Source organism: Amblyomma americanum, chromosome 5 (assembly GCF_052857255.1).
Source record: "Amblyomma americanum isolate KBUSLIRL-KWMA chromosome 5, ASM5285725v1, whole genome shotgun sequence".
NCBI classification, from domain to species: Eukaryota; Metazoa; Arthropoda; class Arachnida; order Ixodida; family Ixodidae; genus Amblyomma; species Amblyomma americanum.
Genome location: NC_135501.1, coordinates 25,016,012 through 25,034,074, shown reverse-complemented (window position 1 = coordinate 25,034,074; position 18,063 = coordinate 25,016,012). Strand labels below are relative to the sequence as shown.

At 51.6% G+C, this 18,063-nt stretch overlaps 1 protein-coding gene across 1 annotated transcript in view; it reads left to right on the top strand.

Moving 5' to 3' along the window:
• LOC144133746 (uncharacterized) overlaps positions 1-18,063 on the top strand; it is a 62,418-nt gene that overhangs the window by 26,502 nt on the left and 17,853 nt on the right. Inside the window, exon 3 of the mRNA XM_077666868.1 lies at positions 16,993-17,198. Coding sequence (XP_077522994.1) covers positions 16,993-17,198 — 206 coding nt within the window. The remainder of the gene's footprint in view (positions 1-16,992; positions 17,199-18,063) is intronic.

Below are 18,063 nucleotides of genomic sequence, written 5' to 3'. Positions count from 1 at the left end.
TCGTCTCAGATGGCGAAATGGTGGGACTGACGACGGAGAGCACGGGAAGGATGTCGAGGCGATTGGCCAGATAAGAGATCTAAGAGGCAAGTTATCCACGGGTCTTTGCGTTGCTCGGAAGCCATATCAGCGGACTCAAACGTCAAAGAAGGCAGGGCGGATATACAAGGCACTGCCTCAAATGGTACCGGGGAACGTGACAGGGCATCAGCATCGGCATGTTGGCGGCCGGAACGATAGATAATGCGAATGTCCTACTCTTGCATTAACAGAGCCCAGCGCGCCAGTCGACCAGGGGGATCCTTCAACCAGCAGAGGGCGTGGTGATCGGTGACAACGTCAAAAGGGCGCCCGTACAGGTAGGGGCGAAATTTAAGGATCGCCCAAAAGATGGCTAAACACGCCTTCTCGGTGACAGAGTAGTTTGCTTCAGGTTTTGTTAGCTTCCGGCCAGCGTAAGCGACAACGTATTCGTCCAAGCCTTGCTTGCGCTGAGCGAGTACTGCTCCGAGGCCGACGCCGCTGGCATCGGTGTGGAGTTCCGTCGGAGAACGAAGGTCGAAGTGACGCAGAATTGTTTGGAGTGGTCAGGAGGCGACGGAGTGTCGTAAACGCTTCATCACAGGCTGGCGACCCGGCCGAAAAGTCGTGGCTAGAAAGGAGCGTGGCCAGGGGGTCAATGACAGTGGCGAAATTGCGGACAAAGCGGCGGAAGTAGGAGCAGAGGCCGACGAAGCTGCGTAGGTCATTTACAGAAGTGGGCTTCGGAAATTCGGCCACAGCTCGTAACTTGGCCGGGTCCGGGAGAACGCCATCTTTTGACACATGTCCGAGAATAGTCAGCTGCCGAGCTCCGAAGCGGCACTTTTTAAAATTGAGTTGGAGGCCTGCGTCGCCGAGGCAGCGAAGAACGGTCTCAGGGGGCTGCAGGTGAGAGGAAAAGTCCGGGGAAAAGATCACGTCGTCTAGGTAAGAAAGACATGTGTACCATTGGAGCCCTCGGAGTATGTTGTTCATCATGCGCTCGAATGTGGCGGGTGCATTGCAGAGGCCGAAGGGCATGACATTAAATTCATAGAGCCCGTCGCGTGTGACGAATGCAGTTTTTGGGTGATCAGCCTCCGCCATCGGCACCTGCCAGTAACCGGAGCGCAAGTCCAGTGAAGAAAAGAAGTCAGAGCCCTGCAGGCCGTCGAGGGCATCGTCTATACATGGCAGAGCGTAAACGTCCTTGCGTGTAATCTTGTACAGGCGACGGTAGTCCACGCAGAACCGGATAGAACCGTCTTTCTTTCTTGACCAGAACCACTGGCAATGCCCACGGGTTGTGCGATGGCTGTATCACGTGACTCTTGAGCATGTCGGTCACCTGGTCGTCAATGATGCGGCGCTCGGCGGCTATCACGCGGTTCGGACGTTGGCGCAAAGGGGAATGGGTTCCAGTTTCAATACAGTGGGTAACGGGGGTGGTGCGACCCAACGAAGGTTGCTAGTAGTCAAAGCTTTAAAACGCTGCAGAACGGCGACAAGCTGGTCTAGTTGGGTGGACGTCAAGGCGGCGTCGACGGAACGGTGAAAAATATCGACAGACGACTGATTTGTGATGGGAACCGGCGTAATGGCGCTGACGTTAAGGCTGGCCGTGCAATCGACGAGGGGGTGTGTTGAGGCGGGATCGAGAAAGGCAACACTACCAAGCAATTGGCCACAGAGTAAAGTGGTAGGGCAGGAGAACGGCTTGGCCACATAAATAACGGTGGAGCCACGAACAATTATCAGCACGGCATGAGGCAGCAAAACAGACTTCTGGTCAGCGCATCGTAAGTGACAGTTGCATCTGAGAGAGCAGCACAAGATAGAAGCACCAGCACTAAACAGAAAGGCGGAACGTCTGTGTCCTCTGAGACGACCACAGTAGCGGCAGCAGCACCGGTTACGTCCAAGGGGGCGTCACTGTAGGGCGACAAGTCAAGCTGAGCACGAGCGCAGTCAATAACGGCGTCATGTGAGGAAAGTCCCAACCAAGGATAACGACGTGAGAGGAGCGGGGGAGGACGATGAACTCGATTGTGTAGGGAATGTTCCCGATGAGCAGGAGGGCGGTGCAGGCGGCTAACGGTCGAATGTCCTGAGCGCTGGCCGTGAGGAGAGAAACGGGAGGAAGGGGCGTCGTCACTTTTTTGAGTATGCGACAGAGGGTGTGACTGAGAATGGAAACGGCTGCGCCAGTGCCAACAAGTGCTCCGACGGCGACTCCCTCAACGAACACGGTAGTAATGTTCGCAGGCACAGAAACAGGTCTTTAGTGAGTCGCTGGTGACGCAGTTCTTGCCTCCGGAAGTGCGGACGTTAGTTTTCCGCGTGAAAGACGGGTTGGCTGCGGTGCATCGGAGAACGGGAGCGGCGGCCAGGAGACGGCGAGCGGTGAGAGCGGGGATGGTAACTAGGAGAAGAACCCGGAGGCGGCTCGTGTGACGCAGGCGATGACGACCGCGGAAAGTCGTACGTCGGCTCACGCCTATAAATGTAGGGTCGGTGGTCACGACTGCGACACAAACGAGCCACGTGACCAGCGACGCCACAGGCGTAGCAAATAGGACGGTTGTCTTTTGTGCGCCAGGGATAGAGTGGCTGCGGCTGTGATCGGGAGCAGGCAACCGGACGGTAAGGTGGAGTTGCAGGTCGCTGGGGTTCTAACTTTCGGGTAGGTGGCCTGTAGACAGGGCAGCAAGTGAGGGCCGCGACCGCACCACGGCATCGGCGTACGTCAGAGGAGCCGCGATTCTGGGTGGCTGAGGAGGAGGTGGCAGGACTTCAGCGACCTGCTCCTCGATAACGCTCTGTAAGTTGGGAGTGAGCGACGGCACAGGCATAGGCGGGCAGGTAAACAAAGATAGCTGGCGTGCGACTTCTTCACGTAAAAACTGCTGGACGCGCTGGAGGAGCGACTGTTAGTCCAGAGAACCATTCCTTGGGGAGAGCCAAGCTGGAAAGTGCGGTCTCCTGAAAGCCTGCGCGCCGGGTAGAAAGGCGCTGTTTGCGCAGCTCATCGAAGCTTTGGCAGTAGCCGATGACATCGGAGACAGTGTGGGGACCTTTTGCGACGAGCATCTGGAAGGCATCATCCTCAATGCCTTTCATTATATGTCTGATCTTGACGGCCTCGCTCATAGAAGGGTTGACACGCTTGCAGAGGTCGACGACATTTTCTATATAACTGCTGAGGTTTTCACCGCTTTGCTGGGCCCAACTTCGCAAGCGTTGCTCGGCGTGAAGCTTACGCACTGCGCGACGGCCAAAGACTTCTGTCAGGCTGGTTTTTAGAGCTGCACAGCTTGAGATGTTAGCCTCGTGGTTTCGAAACCGGAGATTGGCTATGTCGCTCAAAGAAACGATAATGTTGGTGAACTTGATGCCATTATCCCACTTATTTTATGCGCTTACGCGTTCATAGGAGGCCATCCAATCCTCCACATCCGTGTCATCTGTGCCGCTGATGATGGCCGGGTCACGCTGCCGCGCGGTGCCGGACCAGAAGACAGCCGACGGAAGCGGTGAAGCGTTTGGGGGACGGTCTCAGGCATTGCAGAGGGGTAGGCAATGCGCGGGTGCGAAGCTCCAGAGCGAGGGGATGGTTGGCGCCTCCACCACTTGTAATAAGGAACGTGCTGCAAAGTACAGCGTCGCGAAAAACCAGCGGTAGAGTCCAGGTGCAGACCAGATGCAGCCGTCAGTGCAGAGCACGCACAAGGGACGGAGCGTTCGGCGCTCGAGCTTCGTAGCGTGTGGCGCTTCTCGTCGTCTTCTTCGTTAAGCGTCAGCCCCTGAAGATTCCAAAGCCGAAGGCCAGTCTTACACTACTACAACTATTACTACTTTTATCTGTGCGTGTCCGAAGTTCCTGAACACTATTCGATATTGCGTTGTGTTTTCATTCATGGGCAGTTTATAGTGTTAACGCTTTAACTTTATTGACCGAGGTTGAGATTTTTAAAAATCTATTAGCTCTTTACGGGCGGCCATTGTGGCAACCGAAAAATCTTCATTTACTACTACGTCCTCCGATTTCAGTAGTCTTCGAAGTGAGAGCACTTTAACTCTCATTTTAAAGTTAGTAAACCCTGCAAAAATTGGGCGACATCTGTCAGCAGAAAATTGACTAAACGGTGGGCATGGTGAAATGAGTCAGCGGGAAATGATTCATAAACTGTCTTATCTGTCATGATTGTTTTGATTTAGGAATGCTGTGAAATTATAGGTTATCCTGACGAAGCCTGTCTTTTAGCTCGTTGAGACGCGATTGCAAGCGGCAGTTTTCAGCTTTAAGTTCTTCTACCGATGTCTTAGCCATGGGTATTTATTCTGATGGATGGTCGAATAAATCTGATTTGGTTTCTAGGTCGTCTAGTCGCTTGCGAACATAGGTGATGCCTGACAGCATAACTGTTTGGCAGGATTTTATTAATATTATGTCAGCTGCCAGCTCAGCTTGAGACTTCGCGCTTTGCGACGAACGTGTGTGCAGACCTTTGAGTAGCTGAAACACAACAGCCATTTGCTCTGCAGAGTGATCGGGTAAGCTATCAAGTTCAGTCAGAGTGAGTCGGCGTATAGGAGGGCCAAGGTTAGATTCGATATCTCCATCGCATAATTGCAGAAGCAACATTCAGAAGCACTCACACAATGTTTTTTGCACAAAGTTCCGGGACACGGGAACACTATTAGGCATCTGCCTTCAGATTTCTTCGCCTATAGTGCGAAATGTTTGCACACATCCATGTCGAAAGAGCGCTGAATCAAGACGATGCCTTGAGCAGTACTCTTGCGCCCAGTGAATGTTCGATTGACGGGGTGGTTGCATAAAAATCTGACGGGTAGCGACGCCATTGCCTATGATGCGCTACGAAAGCCATCGAGCGGTGTCACCGTAGGGGGAGCGTGAAGCCTTAGTCATCAGATGATGGGATTGCTACCGGAAACGAGATCAAGGACACAGGTGCCGTATTTCGAGTTTGTGTCATAATAAAAAGCGCCATAATATGCCGCAGTGGCCCCACCTGATTGGTCGAAGCGCCGGAAGCGTATGTCGGATCGGTTGCGACTCTGAGCGCCGGCAGGATGTCACTGCGTTGCGGTTGCCGCAGCGAAACGTCCAGCGTCGCTATTGCTATTTGCCGAGACATAGAACGCGACCAATGCGACAGAAGAAAGATTCAGCCACAAGTTTAGTATCGCTTCACGTTGCACAGTAAAGAGGATAATTCCAAAGCTGCTTTATTTACCCAATGGACTTCAACAAATTGAAACAATAGTTCAGGCACTCTTTTCTTTACCGTAAAGGCCGGAGGTGTACTTAAAGAAGATAATATTGCCACGGACAGATGTAGAGGACGCGGGAAGCACAACCGTTTACTCGGGCGAGGCTTGCCGAACAGCCGCGCACATTCGAGAGAAAGAAGACGTTCGGCCACGCGCTGGAAGACAGGTTCGGCCACCAGGTGGCGCCGGCAGAAAGTCAGCAATGCGGCATTGCCCTCTACCTTCCAAGAGGCATCGACTCGATGCCGCACGCGAGGGGGAAAAAACATACGTAAGACTTCCAGGTAGCGGCGCGAGTGTCTTTGTGGAAAGTTGCTAAGGAGAGTAATACGGCTTCATTCGTGCCACGTGGACTACTTCGGACTTCGGTTGTCGAGACGACCGCACAGTTCCTTGAGGGTGCACCTCGTAGGTCACCGCGCTGAGGCGGCGTAACACCTGGCATGGACCAAAGTAACGGCGAAGAAGCTTCTCAGTAAGAAAAGAACTGTAGCGCGACCAAGACGAACACAAGACAGAGGCACACAGGACTAGCGCTAAACTTCATCTAACTTTATTCACTGGCAGCGCAGCAAATATATGGGAAAAACCCGATCACGTGCAGATACCAGGTCACACACACCACTATCAACAGAACCGTTCAAGATATGCCATCTCCTATTTGTATAGATTCACAGACGTATCGCGACCGCAATATACGCCTCTCTTCCTTATATGAAATGCCTCCAGTAGTTTCCTTGCCCTAGTATCTTTGCTTTTGCCCAAAATCTTTATCTCATGAAACCGTGGTTGACACTTTTTCAGGACTGGCATCTATCCTGCGGCAAATGTTCTGCCGCTCGAGGGCAGTCAGAACACTCAGTGCAGTGCTGAGGAAGATGCGCACCACTTAGCTCTTTCAGTGAGCGCGCGTGCTCACCTGCCCTTTCATTTATGCACCGCCCTGTTTGGCCCACATAGACCTTCCCGCATGACAGCGGTATCTGATATACCAACCCGATGCAGCAATCCGTAAACTTCTTTGCATGTCTGACGCGGCAACCACTCTTGTCTTTGCTCGCAATTCGCGCGCAGAGCTGTGCCATCTTGAGTGGGGCCGAGAAGGCAACCGGCACGCCATGTTTGTTAGCCACTTTTTTCAAGTGGTGGGCTACCTTGTGCATATATGGCACAACCTCCGGTTTGACAGCCGTTTCTCTGCTGACACATGGCTGCTGCAACTTGATGGTTTTTATCTTCTGTAAGAGGGCTTCAGCAACCGCTGTGATGACAGTGCCTGGGAACCCTGCCGAAAGTAATCTGTCAACCTGCGTGTCATAGCTCCCTTGCATAGTATGACAGCACGATTTCAGGAGAACCGATTCAAGGCAAAGCTTGGCAAATGGCGCGTTCACTGTTTTCGACTGAGCCGAAGCATACGGTAGTAACTGCTTCTGTGCTCGCGGTGCGTATTGCTAACATGCATGATACACACTCACATTAATGTTTATGTCTAAGAACTGTAAAGAACCCCGCACAGGCAGCTCATGCGTGAACCTCAGACCCCCTCCCATATCTTTAAAGGTATTTAACACAGTGCTCACAGCGTCTGTGTACGTCAACGCATTCTGTTTATTAAAAACTACCAGGAAGTCGTCAACATGCCTAAAAACTTTCAGAACCCCATTCCCCGTTAAACTTAGGTCAAGGGCGCGGTCAATAGATGTTAGAAAAATGTTAGTAAGTACAGGCGCTACGCAGGATTCAATGCAGATCCCTTGCCTTTGGCGATAAAATTTGTTGCCGTAAGAGACAAACGTCACACTGAGGTAAAATTCAAGTATCCTCATAAAATTATCTATTGAAACCCCTGAGTGTTCACTGAGTGTTCACTGAGTGTTCACTGAGTGTTCTGACTGCCCTCGAGTGGCAGAACATTTGCCGCAGGATAGATGCCAGTCCTGCAAAAAGTGTCAACCACGGTTTCATCAGATAAAGATTTTGGGCAAAAGCAAAGATACTAGGGCAAGGGAACTACTGGAGGCATTTCATATAAGGAAGAGAGGCGTATATTGTGTTAGCGATACGTATGTGAATCTATACAAATCGGAGATGGCATATCTTGAACGGTTCTGTTGATAGTGGTGTGTGTGACCTGGTATCTGCACGTGATCGGGTTTTTTTTTTCCTTATATTTGCTGCGCTGCCAGTGAATAAATTTAGATGAAGTTTAGCGCTAGTCCTGTGTGCCTCTGTCTTGTGTTCGTCTTGGTCGCGCTACAGTTCTTTTTTTACAGTATGCACCATCTAGCCCAACAAAAAGTTCTTCCAAAGCTTCTCAGACCACCCTCGCAAACAGATCGGACTCCACACCCAGACTTGGTCACCGGGTGTGTATATACCACCTCACTGCGGCGGAGGTTGTAGCGCTCAGCGTCGCGTTGTTGCTGGCATCGGATTCGCTGTCGAGCAACTTGGCAAGCGGCTTCGGCGTCACGAATAAATTGTTCAGCGTCCACGACAGAAGAGGGAGTAGGATCCGGAAGAAGCATGGTGTCCAGCATGGTCAAAACTTCGCGACCGTGCACCAAATGGAACGGAGTGAAGCGCGTCGTTTCGGGGAGCGCAGTGTTGTACGCGAACGTGATGTAAGGCAGTATGCGGTCCCAGTTCGCATGGTCATCGTCGACATACATAGAAAAATATCGGCAATTGTCTTGTTAAGCCGCTCAGTCAGTTCGTTTGTTTGCGGATGGTAAGTTGTAGTCTTGCGATGGCTGGTGCCATTGAGTCGAAGTACCTCACTCGTAAGTGCCGACGTAAACGCGGTTCCCCTGTAAGTTAATACGACTGTTGGGGCTCCGTGACGAAGCACAATGTTGTGAATGAAAAAATGGGTAACTTTGGCAGCGGTGCCACGGGGAAGGGCCTTGGTCTCACAGTAGCGGCTAAGATAGTCAGTGGCAACAGCAATATACCGGTTACCCATGGAAGAAGCCGGAAATGGGCCGAGTAAGTCCATGCCCACCTGTTGAAATGGGAGGCGCAGGGGATCGATAGGCTACAGGAGCCCGGCTGGTTTAGTCAGCGGCGTCTTCCGGCGCTGACACTCACGACAGGTTCGCACGTAGCGGTGGACAACCGCAGCAAGCCTGGGCCAGTAGAACTTGTGGCGTATGCGCGCTAACGTGCGGGAAAACCCGAGGTGGCCCGAGGGAAGGTCGTCGTGGCACGCACGCAGAACTTCGTCACGAATCGTTGTAGGCACTACAAGCAGATAGGCAGTGTCCGTTGGGCCGTAGTTCTTTTTGTAGAGGACACCATCACGCAAGCAAAACGATGACAGTCCGCGCTTGAAGAGTCGAGGTGGTGATGGAGCGGTTCCTTCGAGGTACTCGATGAGCGGCCGCAGTGCGCAGTCGTCCCTCTGTTGGCGGGCAAGGGCGGATGTGGTGACAGCACCGAGAAAAGCGTAATCGTCGTCGGACTCGTCCGTGGGGCAGGGAATAGGAGCGCGGGAGAGAAAGTCAGCATCACTGTGTTTCTGGCCGGGCTTGTGCACGATAGTGGCATCAAATTCTTGTAACTGAAGGCTCCATCGATCAAGCCGCCCCGAGGGATCTTTCAGGCTCGCCAGCCAACACAGTGAATGATGGTCGCTCATGACCCAAAACGGGCGTCCATACAAGTACGGTCGAAATTTCGTAACTGCCCACAGCACAGCCAGACATTCCTGTTCTGTGGTGGAATAATTGACTTCGGAACGGGATAAAGTGCGACTGGCGTAAGCAATCACGCGTTCTATACCATCCTGCCGCTGAACAAGGACCGCACCCAGACCAACGTTACTGGCATCAGTGTGCAGTTCCGTGTCGGCCTCTTCGTCGAAGTGGCCAAGCACAGGCGCACATTGGAGACGGGACTTGAGTTCCGTGACGGCTCTTTCCTGGTCCTCGCCCCCAGAAGAAGGGTTCAGCGTCTTTCGTCAGGCGGGTCAGAGGCTCTGCTAACTTGGAGAAATTGCGAACAAACCGGCGATAATACGCGCAGACGCCCAAGAAACGACGCATGCTCCGTTTGTCTATTGGCTTGGGGAAGGCAGCTACGGCGGCCGTCTTTTAGGGGTGTGGGCTAACACCTCGAGCGCTGACAATGTGACCAAGAAAATTTAACTCGTGAAACGCAAAGCGACATTTTTCTGGCCTGAGAGAGATACCATCGGAACGTATGGCCTCGAAAACAGCACGCAAACGTTTCAGGTGCTCATCGAACGTGACAGAGATCGCGACATCGTCGAGATATACGAGGCACGACTGCCGCTTCAGGCCCGACAATACGGTGTCCATCATTCGTTGGAATATGGCAGGGGCCGAGCACAAGTCAAAAGGGAGCACCTTAAACTCGTACAAACCGTCAGGAGTAATAAAGGCGGTCTTCTCTCGGTCGCGTTCGTCGACCTCTATTTGCCAATACCCACTGCGGAGGTCAAGGGACGAAAAGTAGGTGGCATGGCGTAGCCGATCTATGGGGTCATCAATGCGTGGCAGAGGATACACATCTTTTTCGTGACGTAATTGAGGCGTCTGTAATCCACGCAAAACCTGAGAGTGCCATCTTTCTTCGTGACGAGGACAACAGGTGATGCCCGGGGGCTCGTGGACGGTTGTATGACGTCGTCCTGGAACATTTGTGTAACTTGATGGCGGATGGCGTCACGTTCTTTTGAAGACACGCGATAAGGGCGCTGGTATAGTGGTCTTGGTCGTCAGCAACGATAACTCGGTGCTTGGTAAGCGGCGTCTGTCGCACCTTGGAAGTTGATGCAAAACAGACGCGGAAGAAAGAATTGAGGTTTTCCAAGCAGCGTTTCTGACTGGCCAAGAGGTGCGGGTTTACGTCTGTCGGAATGGCTGTAGCCGTTGCATCGTCGATGTCTGACGTGGTGGACAAAGAGCACTGCCTGGAACACTCTCCAAGCTCGTCAAAATAAGCGATGACCGCTGTCTTCGTTAAATGCTGTGGTTCACGGGTAAAGTTGGTGACTAAGATGTCCGTGCGACCGCTGCAAGTTCTACTAGGTCTCGAGCGACACAAACTTGCCGAGCGAGTAGCAGCGCCACGTTCGCTTCAGCGATGCCAAGATTGCCGGTGCTGTCATTACACTCGACTGTGACGAACTTGATGGCTCGCGGAGGGATTGTTATGTGGTTGTCACATACACGCAACATTACTCTGCTGGGCTCGGTGTTCGTGTCAATGGCTCGCTTGGCAGAAAAAGATACCATAAGCTCCCGAAGGTCGATGACCGCACCATACTCTTTAAGGAAATCCATGCCCATAATGAGATCTTTCGAACAGTCTTGTAATACGGAAAAGGAGCTAGTGAAAGTAAGACTGCGGATCTGGATGCGACAGGTGCAGACGCCGATCGGCCTCACTACATGGCCACCGGCGGTGTGGATCACGGGTCCACACCAAGGCGTCAGAGCCTTGCGGATGGTTGTGGCGAGCTGCCTGCTCATCACAGAAAAATCAGCGCCGGAATCGACGAGTGCGGTCTCCATGACTGTCGGCGGTTAGTAAAATTTCAGCAGCAACTAATCGTTCGCAGAACGTCGGATCGGGTCGTCGCCGCTCGGGCCGTCGCGTCAAATCGTCGGGTGGAGGCTGTTGACTCTGTGCAGTGGCGGCGGCTCTACCCCGAGGGACGCCGTCTTCAGTTTTCCCGGCGAGGGGACGTGCCTCTGAACTGACCAGAGGATAAGGGCCGACTGGGCGAAGCAAAGCGCCTCGGCGACGGCGATCGCGATTGGCGCCGCTGCGAGGTCGGGGCCAGCACCTGAGTGGTCAGGTACTCCTCTATGTCCTGCGGTCTTTCACCAAAGCGTGGTCGAGGTGCGTCCGGTGGGAATCCTCTCAAACCCATCCGCCGGTACGGGCAATTCCGCAGAATTTGGCCGGGCTCCCTGCAGTGGTAGCAGAGCGGGAAATTGTTGGATGTTCGCCATACGTGCGCTTTGCTGAAAGGAGAGCACAGGTTCTGCTGCTGCTCGACGGGTCGCAGGTAACGATGGGGTGGTCGTGGTTCGGCAACGGGGCGAAATTCTTGCGGCGCGGAGGCAGGTCGGCGCAGGGCATCGCTGTAGGACATCACGTGCGGCTCCGATAGTGGTGCTGGTGGTGGCTGCACCGTTCGCCGAATTTCGTCGCCGAGGACATCGCCTCCTTCGGCACTTTATGCTTTCCGACGGAGCATCCAAGTGGAGGTGTCGCAGTTCTTCGCGACAATGCTCCGCACAAGCTCTCGCAGCGCCTCATCCCCGGGGCCTGGCAAAGACGTGCAGTAGTGAGTGGCTGCAACATTTGCCTGACGGCCGTATTGGGCACTCCGTTCCTGCAATGATCGTTCGTTCCATGCTCGTAGCTTCCTTGGCGAAGGCGGCGACGGTTCTCGGAGGGTCGCGCATGAGGCCAGCAAACAGCTGCTCCTTTACCCCACGCATAAAGTGCCGCACCTTTGTAGCTTCGGGCATGGCCGGATCGGCTCGATTGAAGAGGCGGGTCATGTCCTCAATAAACATGGCCACGCTCTCGTTGGACTGCTGTGACCTGGAGCGGTAGGCAATTTCAGCATTTTCCTTTCGCTCGTTCGAGCTGAATGTGGCCAGCAGCTCACGGCGAAAAGCTGCCCAGTTAGAAAAAGATGCCTCGTGGTTCTGGAACCACGTTTTCGCCGAGTCTTGCAGTGCGAAATAAACATTCATCAGCTCCTGCTCGTCGTCCCATTGGTTGAACGCAGCAAAACGGTCAAAACTGGCCAACCAATCATCAACATCCAAGAACCGGTCTCCGTGGAAGGATGGTGGCGAACGAGTTGCGAGAAAGACGAACGGCTGGGCACTGCCGGAGTACTGACCTGTCTAATTGCCAGTAGTGGAAGTCATAGCTTGCACAGGCCTTTTCAGTGGCTCAAACTCGGGTTACAGGCCTCGTAGGCGACTGCTGGTTTTGTGGACAGGTGTGGCGTCCGTGCGTCGGGGAGAAGCGTCAAAGATTTCGACGGGGTCAGCTTACATGGGATGGTACCCAGCACGGCTCCACCAAATCTCACCGACAAATGTAGAGGACGCGGGAAGCACAACCGTTTACTCGGGCGAGGCTTGCCGAACAGCCGCGCACATTCCAGAGAAAGAAGACGTTCGGCCACGCGCTGGAAGACAGGTTCGACCACCAGGTGGCGCCGGCAGAATATCAGCAATGTGGCAATATTGTACTCAAATACGCATGGCTTTGCAGTGACAGGAGGCGACAGTTACAGACGTCGATCGCCGATGGTAAATAAAAGGTAGCTACCTTGTTCGCACAACACGGCGCTTTACATTAATATCTTGAGGGTAAAAGGGAACGGAGAGAGAAATTTCTGGCAGGCACTCACTCGTTGCACAATGCGCGCTCTGTGTTGTGCTGAACCAAGATGCAGTGACGAATTGCCGTCTGCAACATCGCTGAACAACAGTTGTTGTTGTGATCGGATGGTTGTTGAGAGGGTAATTTACGTTTTTCATTTCCTTTATGCGGTCATTGCAAGAAACGCGATATGCCGCTAGTATGTTCTTAATTTTTCTTCAACAAATAAATAAAAGGGATGAGCTAAAAAAAATCTTTCGATGTTTCTCTTCGCAGACGAAATTTTCGTAGGTTCGCCAAGGTTCGAAGCGCACGCATGCCCACACTAACGCCATAAAAATTACTGGCAAGCTACCTCGCGAGCTCAATACAGAGCCACACCACCGCGGCTATTGAGAAACGTAAGGGACGCCTAGAAACCACCTCTGGCATGTCAAACGCGTCGGTGTATTAGCACGCCGCTGGCGACTCACCATCCGGGCACAAGAGCGATTTCACGCTGCCAGGCAATACACAAGATCGCGAAATGCACGTTTGGGCGCAGTAAACGCGATCATTTTGTCGGACATTATGGATTATTTTGCATTATTCAACGTACGCACGCCAGATAACTCCGTTGATAGTGGCGCCATCCGGTTTGAATGAGGAGAACAATTTCTACAACAACGTGGTCTCCGCGACGAGCTCGAGCAGCGACGCGTATGCCACGACCACAAACCGGTGCTCGTTAGGCCTAGGAGCTGCCAAATCGTCCAATAAAATGAAAACAGACCAATTTATCACCCATCCAATTTGTTATAGGCAAGATAAGACGAAGCGAAAGCCGGGTACCCAGTTTATAGCCAGTTCACATGTCGAAGAACGCAGGAACATTGACTAGTTCACTTCGAAGCGAGAGGCTCCGCTTCCAGGCGCGCCGCCATGTCGGCTATTCTTGAGCATCTGATAGGTGTTTGACGTCACGACGTCGGTTCTTTAGACCATTTTTACTGCATCCGGACCACCACTTCCGCTTCCGTCATTTCGGCCAATGAGGTGTGGCCGTTGTGGCAGATTATGACGCTTTTTATTATGACGCAAACTCGGAATACCGCCCCTGGCTGGTTTGCCGTGCAGCTGATGGCAGCGATAGGAGCAAAGCCAAGAAAGCCTGCATTTCGAAAGAGCACTGAATCGAGACTATGCCTACAGCAGTGTTCCCGTGCCCAGTCGTTAAGTAATGATATTCGTCAGCTAACAAAACTTCGCAGTTGCGTAAATGAGGGGATGCCTTCCCCATAGGGCACGCACAGCCCCAGAATTTCATTAAAACCTTGCAAGCGACCCATTCTCCAATATCGAGGTGCGGCAACCTTCTCGGATGGCCAATATCAGCTTGAATTGATAGTATCCGTAAGAAGGTGTGGCATGAGTTGCGTGTAGCATGCTGCACTGCAGTTCTCAAGTGTCGCTCTCGTTACTCCTTGCAGGTTTTTCAATGAAGCTATGCACTCTCGCAACTGGCGGTCGTGCAGAGTAACTACATCATTTTAGGGAATGTCGCATAGATGTGATTTCAATACCTAATGCGTTTAGAAAATCTGTTTCCAAGACTTTATTGTAACGCTAAAGAAACGTTAGAAAATAAGGTCAGTGAGAGCATTGTAATAACACTTAAACATCATAAAAACATTGTTATAGTAATTCGGGTTATAACCTAAGTTTATAGCAACACCATCTGCACGCTGCAGCATCGCTGCTAAGTCGGAATGACAGGCGTAATCATAATAAGATTTTCCACATGGTTTTCCCTTTATGATGCCGTCGAGAGCCGGCCAGCGAAAACACAATTTCAAAGATTCGCCCTCGATGGGGTGCGTGTGCCGACGACGGGGCGTCGCACAAGCAACGCCATGCGTAGCCAGTTTTCCATAAAGCGGCCTACCGTCCAGTTGTAACTGCTGGCTGTTATCGTGCAGCTGTCTTGTTATTTCGCATTTGTCTCCACTCTGCACTTTTCCCTTTCCTTTTTTGCCTACAAAGAACGCTTCGCAAATGGCAGTGAGCGTTCTCTTGGTTCCCAAATTTTTCCCGTGTGGGCCCGTCATCAGAGCACATGCTGCGGGTGTGACTACCATCCGAAGCGACAGGCTGAAACGGGTAAAAAAGCTTGCGCTAAATTTGCAGCCCTTTCTGGCTTTAAAACTAAGATAAAAATGCACACAACACTACGTACCTGTGAGCGCAAACATGAAATAACTATATGTTTTATGTTCCTTCCGGAGTTGCCTCATAATTTTCCGATACACTGGAAATTTTTATACTTCCTCACATTAGCCATATATGTTACGCAAATGAAATGCATTTTAATCCAACCTCCGTGTGCAACAAAGCCATGTGGAAAAGAGGCCCATTCAGGCTACCCACGCCACCTTTGCCTCGTTTCCCTGTATTCATCAGGCAATTGTATTCTCTCGCTCGAATCGGCGTTGGGGCGAGCGGAGAGGTTGGAGTGGACGGAGCTCAGCTGGCGCTTTAACTGGCGCATGTAGTATATCTGCTGACTAATACCTTGTATGCTCATTACTTCCATTAAGTGAGTGAAGAAAATGCACAACGGTAGTCGTCACTTTCACAACGGTAGTCGTCAACGCTAGAAAATGCACAATAGTCGTCAGCAATACCAGCGGGAAGAAGCTTTTTGCATAAAATAGCAAATTTTCTCGTTAGTTCCGCACTAAATTTGAGGACTTCGGATATTATGCGCCAAGATGACACTACTCCACAAACAAAACAAACTGTTTCTCCCGCATAATTACGATGAAATCAAGATATGAATGCTCAGGATTCGTTCCCTCACATATTGATCACGACTGTACGTGGGGAGAGAGAGAAATAACATTAATTAGCACACTCCAAAAGGTTGCCGGGGATCCGAGGCTGTACGTGAAAAGGAAGACGGTACACGTGGCGTCCCCTCTTTGCACTCTCCTTCTGTCCGCCTTGACCCTTCCTGAAGTTTTGGGCTTCTCTTAAATGGGCTGCGAAACACCGCTTTAACGGATGCCGGTTGCACTTCAGATGGATACTTTATGTCGCGCAGATGCTGACTCAAAAATAATTACGAGAATCGATGCATAGGAACGGGAGTTATTAAAAAAAATTTCAAAATACAAGCAAACAAAATGCTGCCCTCAACTCTATTTTCGCGCAGCTTCCCATTCTCATTTCACTCTGTCAATGACGGCACACTGTGCGACCAATCAAAACAGCCTATCTTAGCACGTGGCGGAAGTTTACACTCCATGGTTTCCTGTTCTCTGTAACTCGTTCATGCCAAGGCTGGCGGCGCCATTTGCATGGTTACAACAACCATGTGAACGCCCAGCTGACCCAGCGATGCTTCGTCGTCACCACGACGGCGCAGAAGGGAAAACTGATCAGTGACGTTTCCTTACTTATGGATCCCATCTCGAGCGCGAGATACTGCGACGGTGAGACAGTCTGCGCAAGATATCAGACACATTTAGCATAGCGCGTACCGCCACTGCTTACCGCCAACCATCGCCCCTAGCGCGCTGGTTGGTAACGCCGGGCATGGAGCGCGCGCTGTTGACGGGAGCGTGGCGCCACCTGGCGCCGCCGCCCGGTGATCCTCCACAAGCTGACAATGCGCACCGCCTGCTAAATATGAAACAAACACATCCTTCCTTGGGATCGAATCGAACGCTTATAGAGTGCAATGGCTCGATCAGATCGATTCCGCAAAGCCGCTCTCAGATACATAGAGAGTAGCCATAAGTGCTTAGTGCTAGGTTGTAGGATGTTTACAGAGAGGCGCAAAGTCCTTCGGTGCAATAAGGAGCCAGTGCCTCTGGTGGCGTGTTTTTGTTTTACTTGATTTACAGTGCTGTTATCTATGACAAACAAGCTGGTTTTGCTAAATATAAAACACAAATGCTTGACAAAACGTATCTCTAGTTATTAACCCAATTTGAAGTATATTTACTATTTTTACTATCATAAAGCTCGCCACCCGTGATGTCATATCCGCTGCTAAAGCCCACCACTGTATGGTGACACCGTCAGCGCCACGAATTCGTTTTTGAGAGCTAATTAAAATATTAAAAAACGCAGTATACGCGGTACGACCGATGCTAATAGCATCACTATAACTCCTTCTATGCAACCAACGGGCAAAACAATGCACAGAAAATGTGTTTCGGGGCCCCTTTTAGTCCACCTCTCCGGGCTTTCTGTTTTCCTGCCTTTGATCAATCCATCCACCAATCGTGACCTTTCCCGCAGCTAACTGGGACAATCCGCCGGCTGCCCTGGCCTCTCCCGACGAGTTCTGGACCGGCACGGAAGGAACCAGCGACCCCGTGGAGCAGGGGCCGCGCGTGACCGCCCACTCGAAGCCTTCGCTCAATAGCCGGCGCGCGGCTTCCTTTCCTTGCTTGGCCAAGCGACCGAGACGCCGCCTTGTGGCTCATCGTGGCTCAAGACGACCGGTGCGCCTCAAAAACATTTTAGTGCTGATTCATGAGCTCGACATTTGCCATCCCCCTTCTTTGCATGCGGTGACACTTATACCTCAGAGGCCCATTCATACGGCAATATTTTTTCTATTCGCAGGAAGACACGAATGCGATGGCTTCACCTGTAGTACGAACAAAATATTACATGCAGAGGTGCAGCGCGAAGGATACAAGGACGACATAGACACAAAGGAAACAGAACGAGCGCTCGTCCTGTTTCCTTTGTGTCAATGTCGTCCTTGTACCTTTTCGATGCCTCACCGACTTCACATGAAAGTACTGATCGAAAATATTTCAGCCGATTTAGATCACTTGGCCAAGTGCGAAGTATCTGCGCCAGCAGTCGTATTTCATTTCGCTTTCTTTTCGAGGATAGCGTTTCAGTATCAGTCAAAATGGGTGATTCGGTTCCTTAGTGGCAGCGCGCTATAAAATTTTGGGACATCTTAAGGCGGCACTGTGATAGCGGTGTGTTTTGGATCTACTACGCATGGTTGGAAGTTGATGAAGACGACGACATGCAGTGCAAAGTGCGAGAGAGTGGCTATGAAACAGGTGGGATCAATTTGTGTTGTGCCCTTCATTGCCTTTTTTCTAGTGCTTTGTATGCATTCGTATTATTAGTTATGTGCTCTGCATTGCCTCTTTTCTCACAGTTGGTGGCTTAGGTGTGTCGTGTTATGCAAGGTGATAGTTTCATTTTCATTTAGTTTCATTTATTCCACGCACTGAAGTGCATGAGACGGCGAGAGAAAAAGCTGCCTTTTGGGAAGCTTGACAAGCTCGCACCCCTTAGTATATACAAGAACAAGGGAGACCGAGTACAAGTGGTATGTGA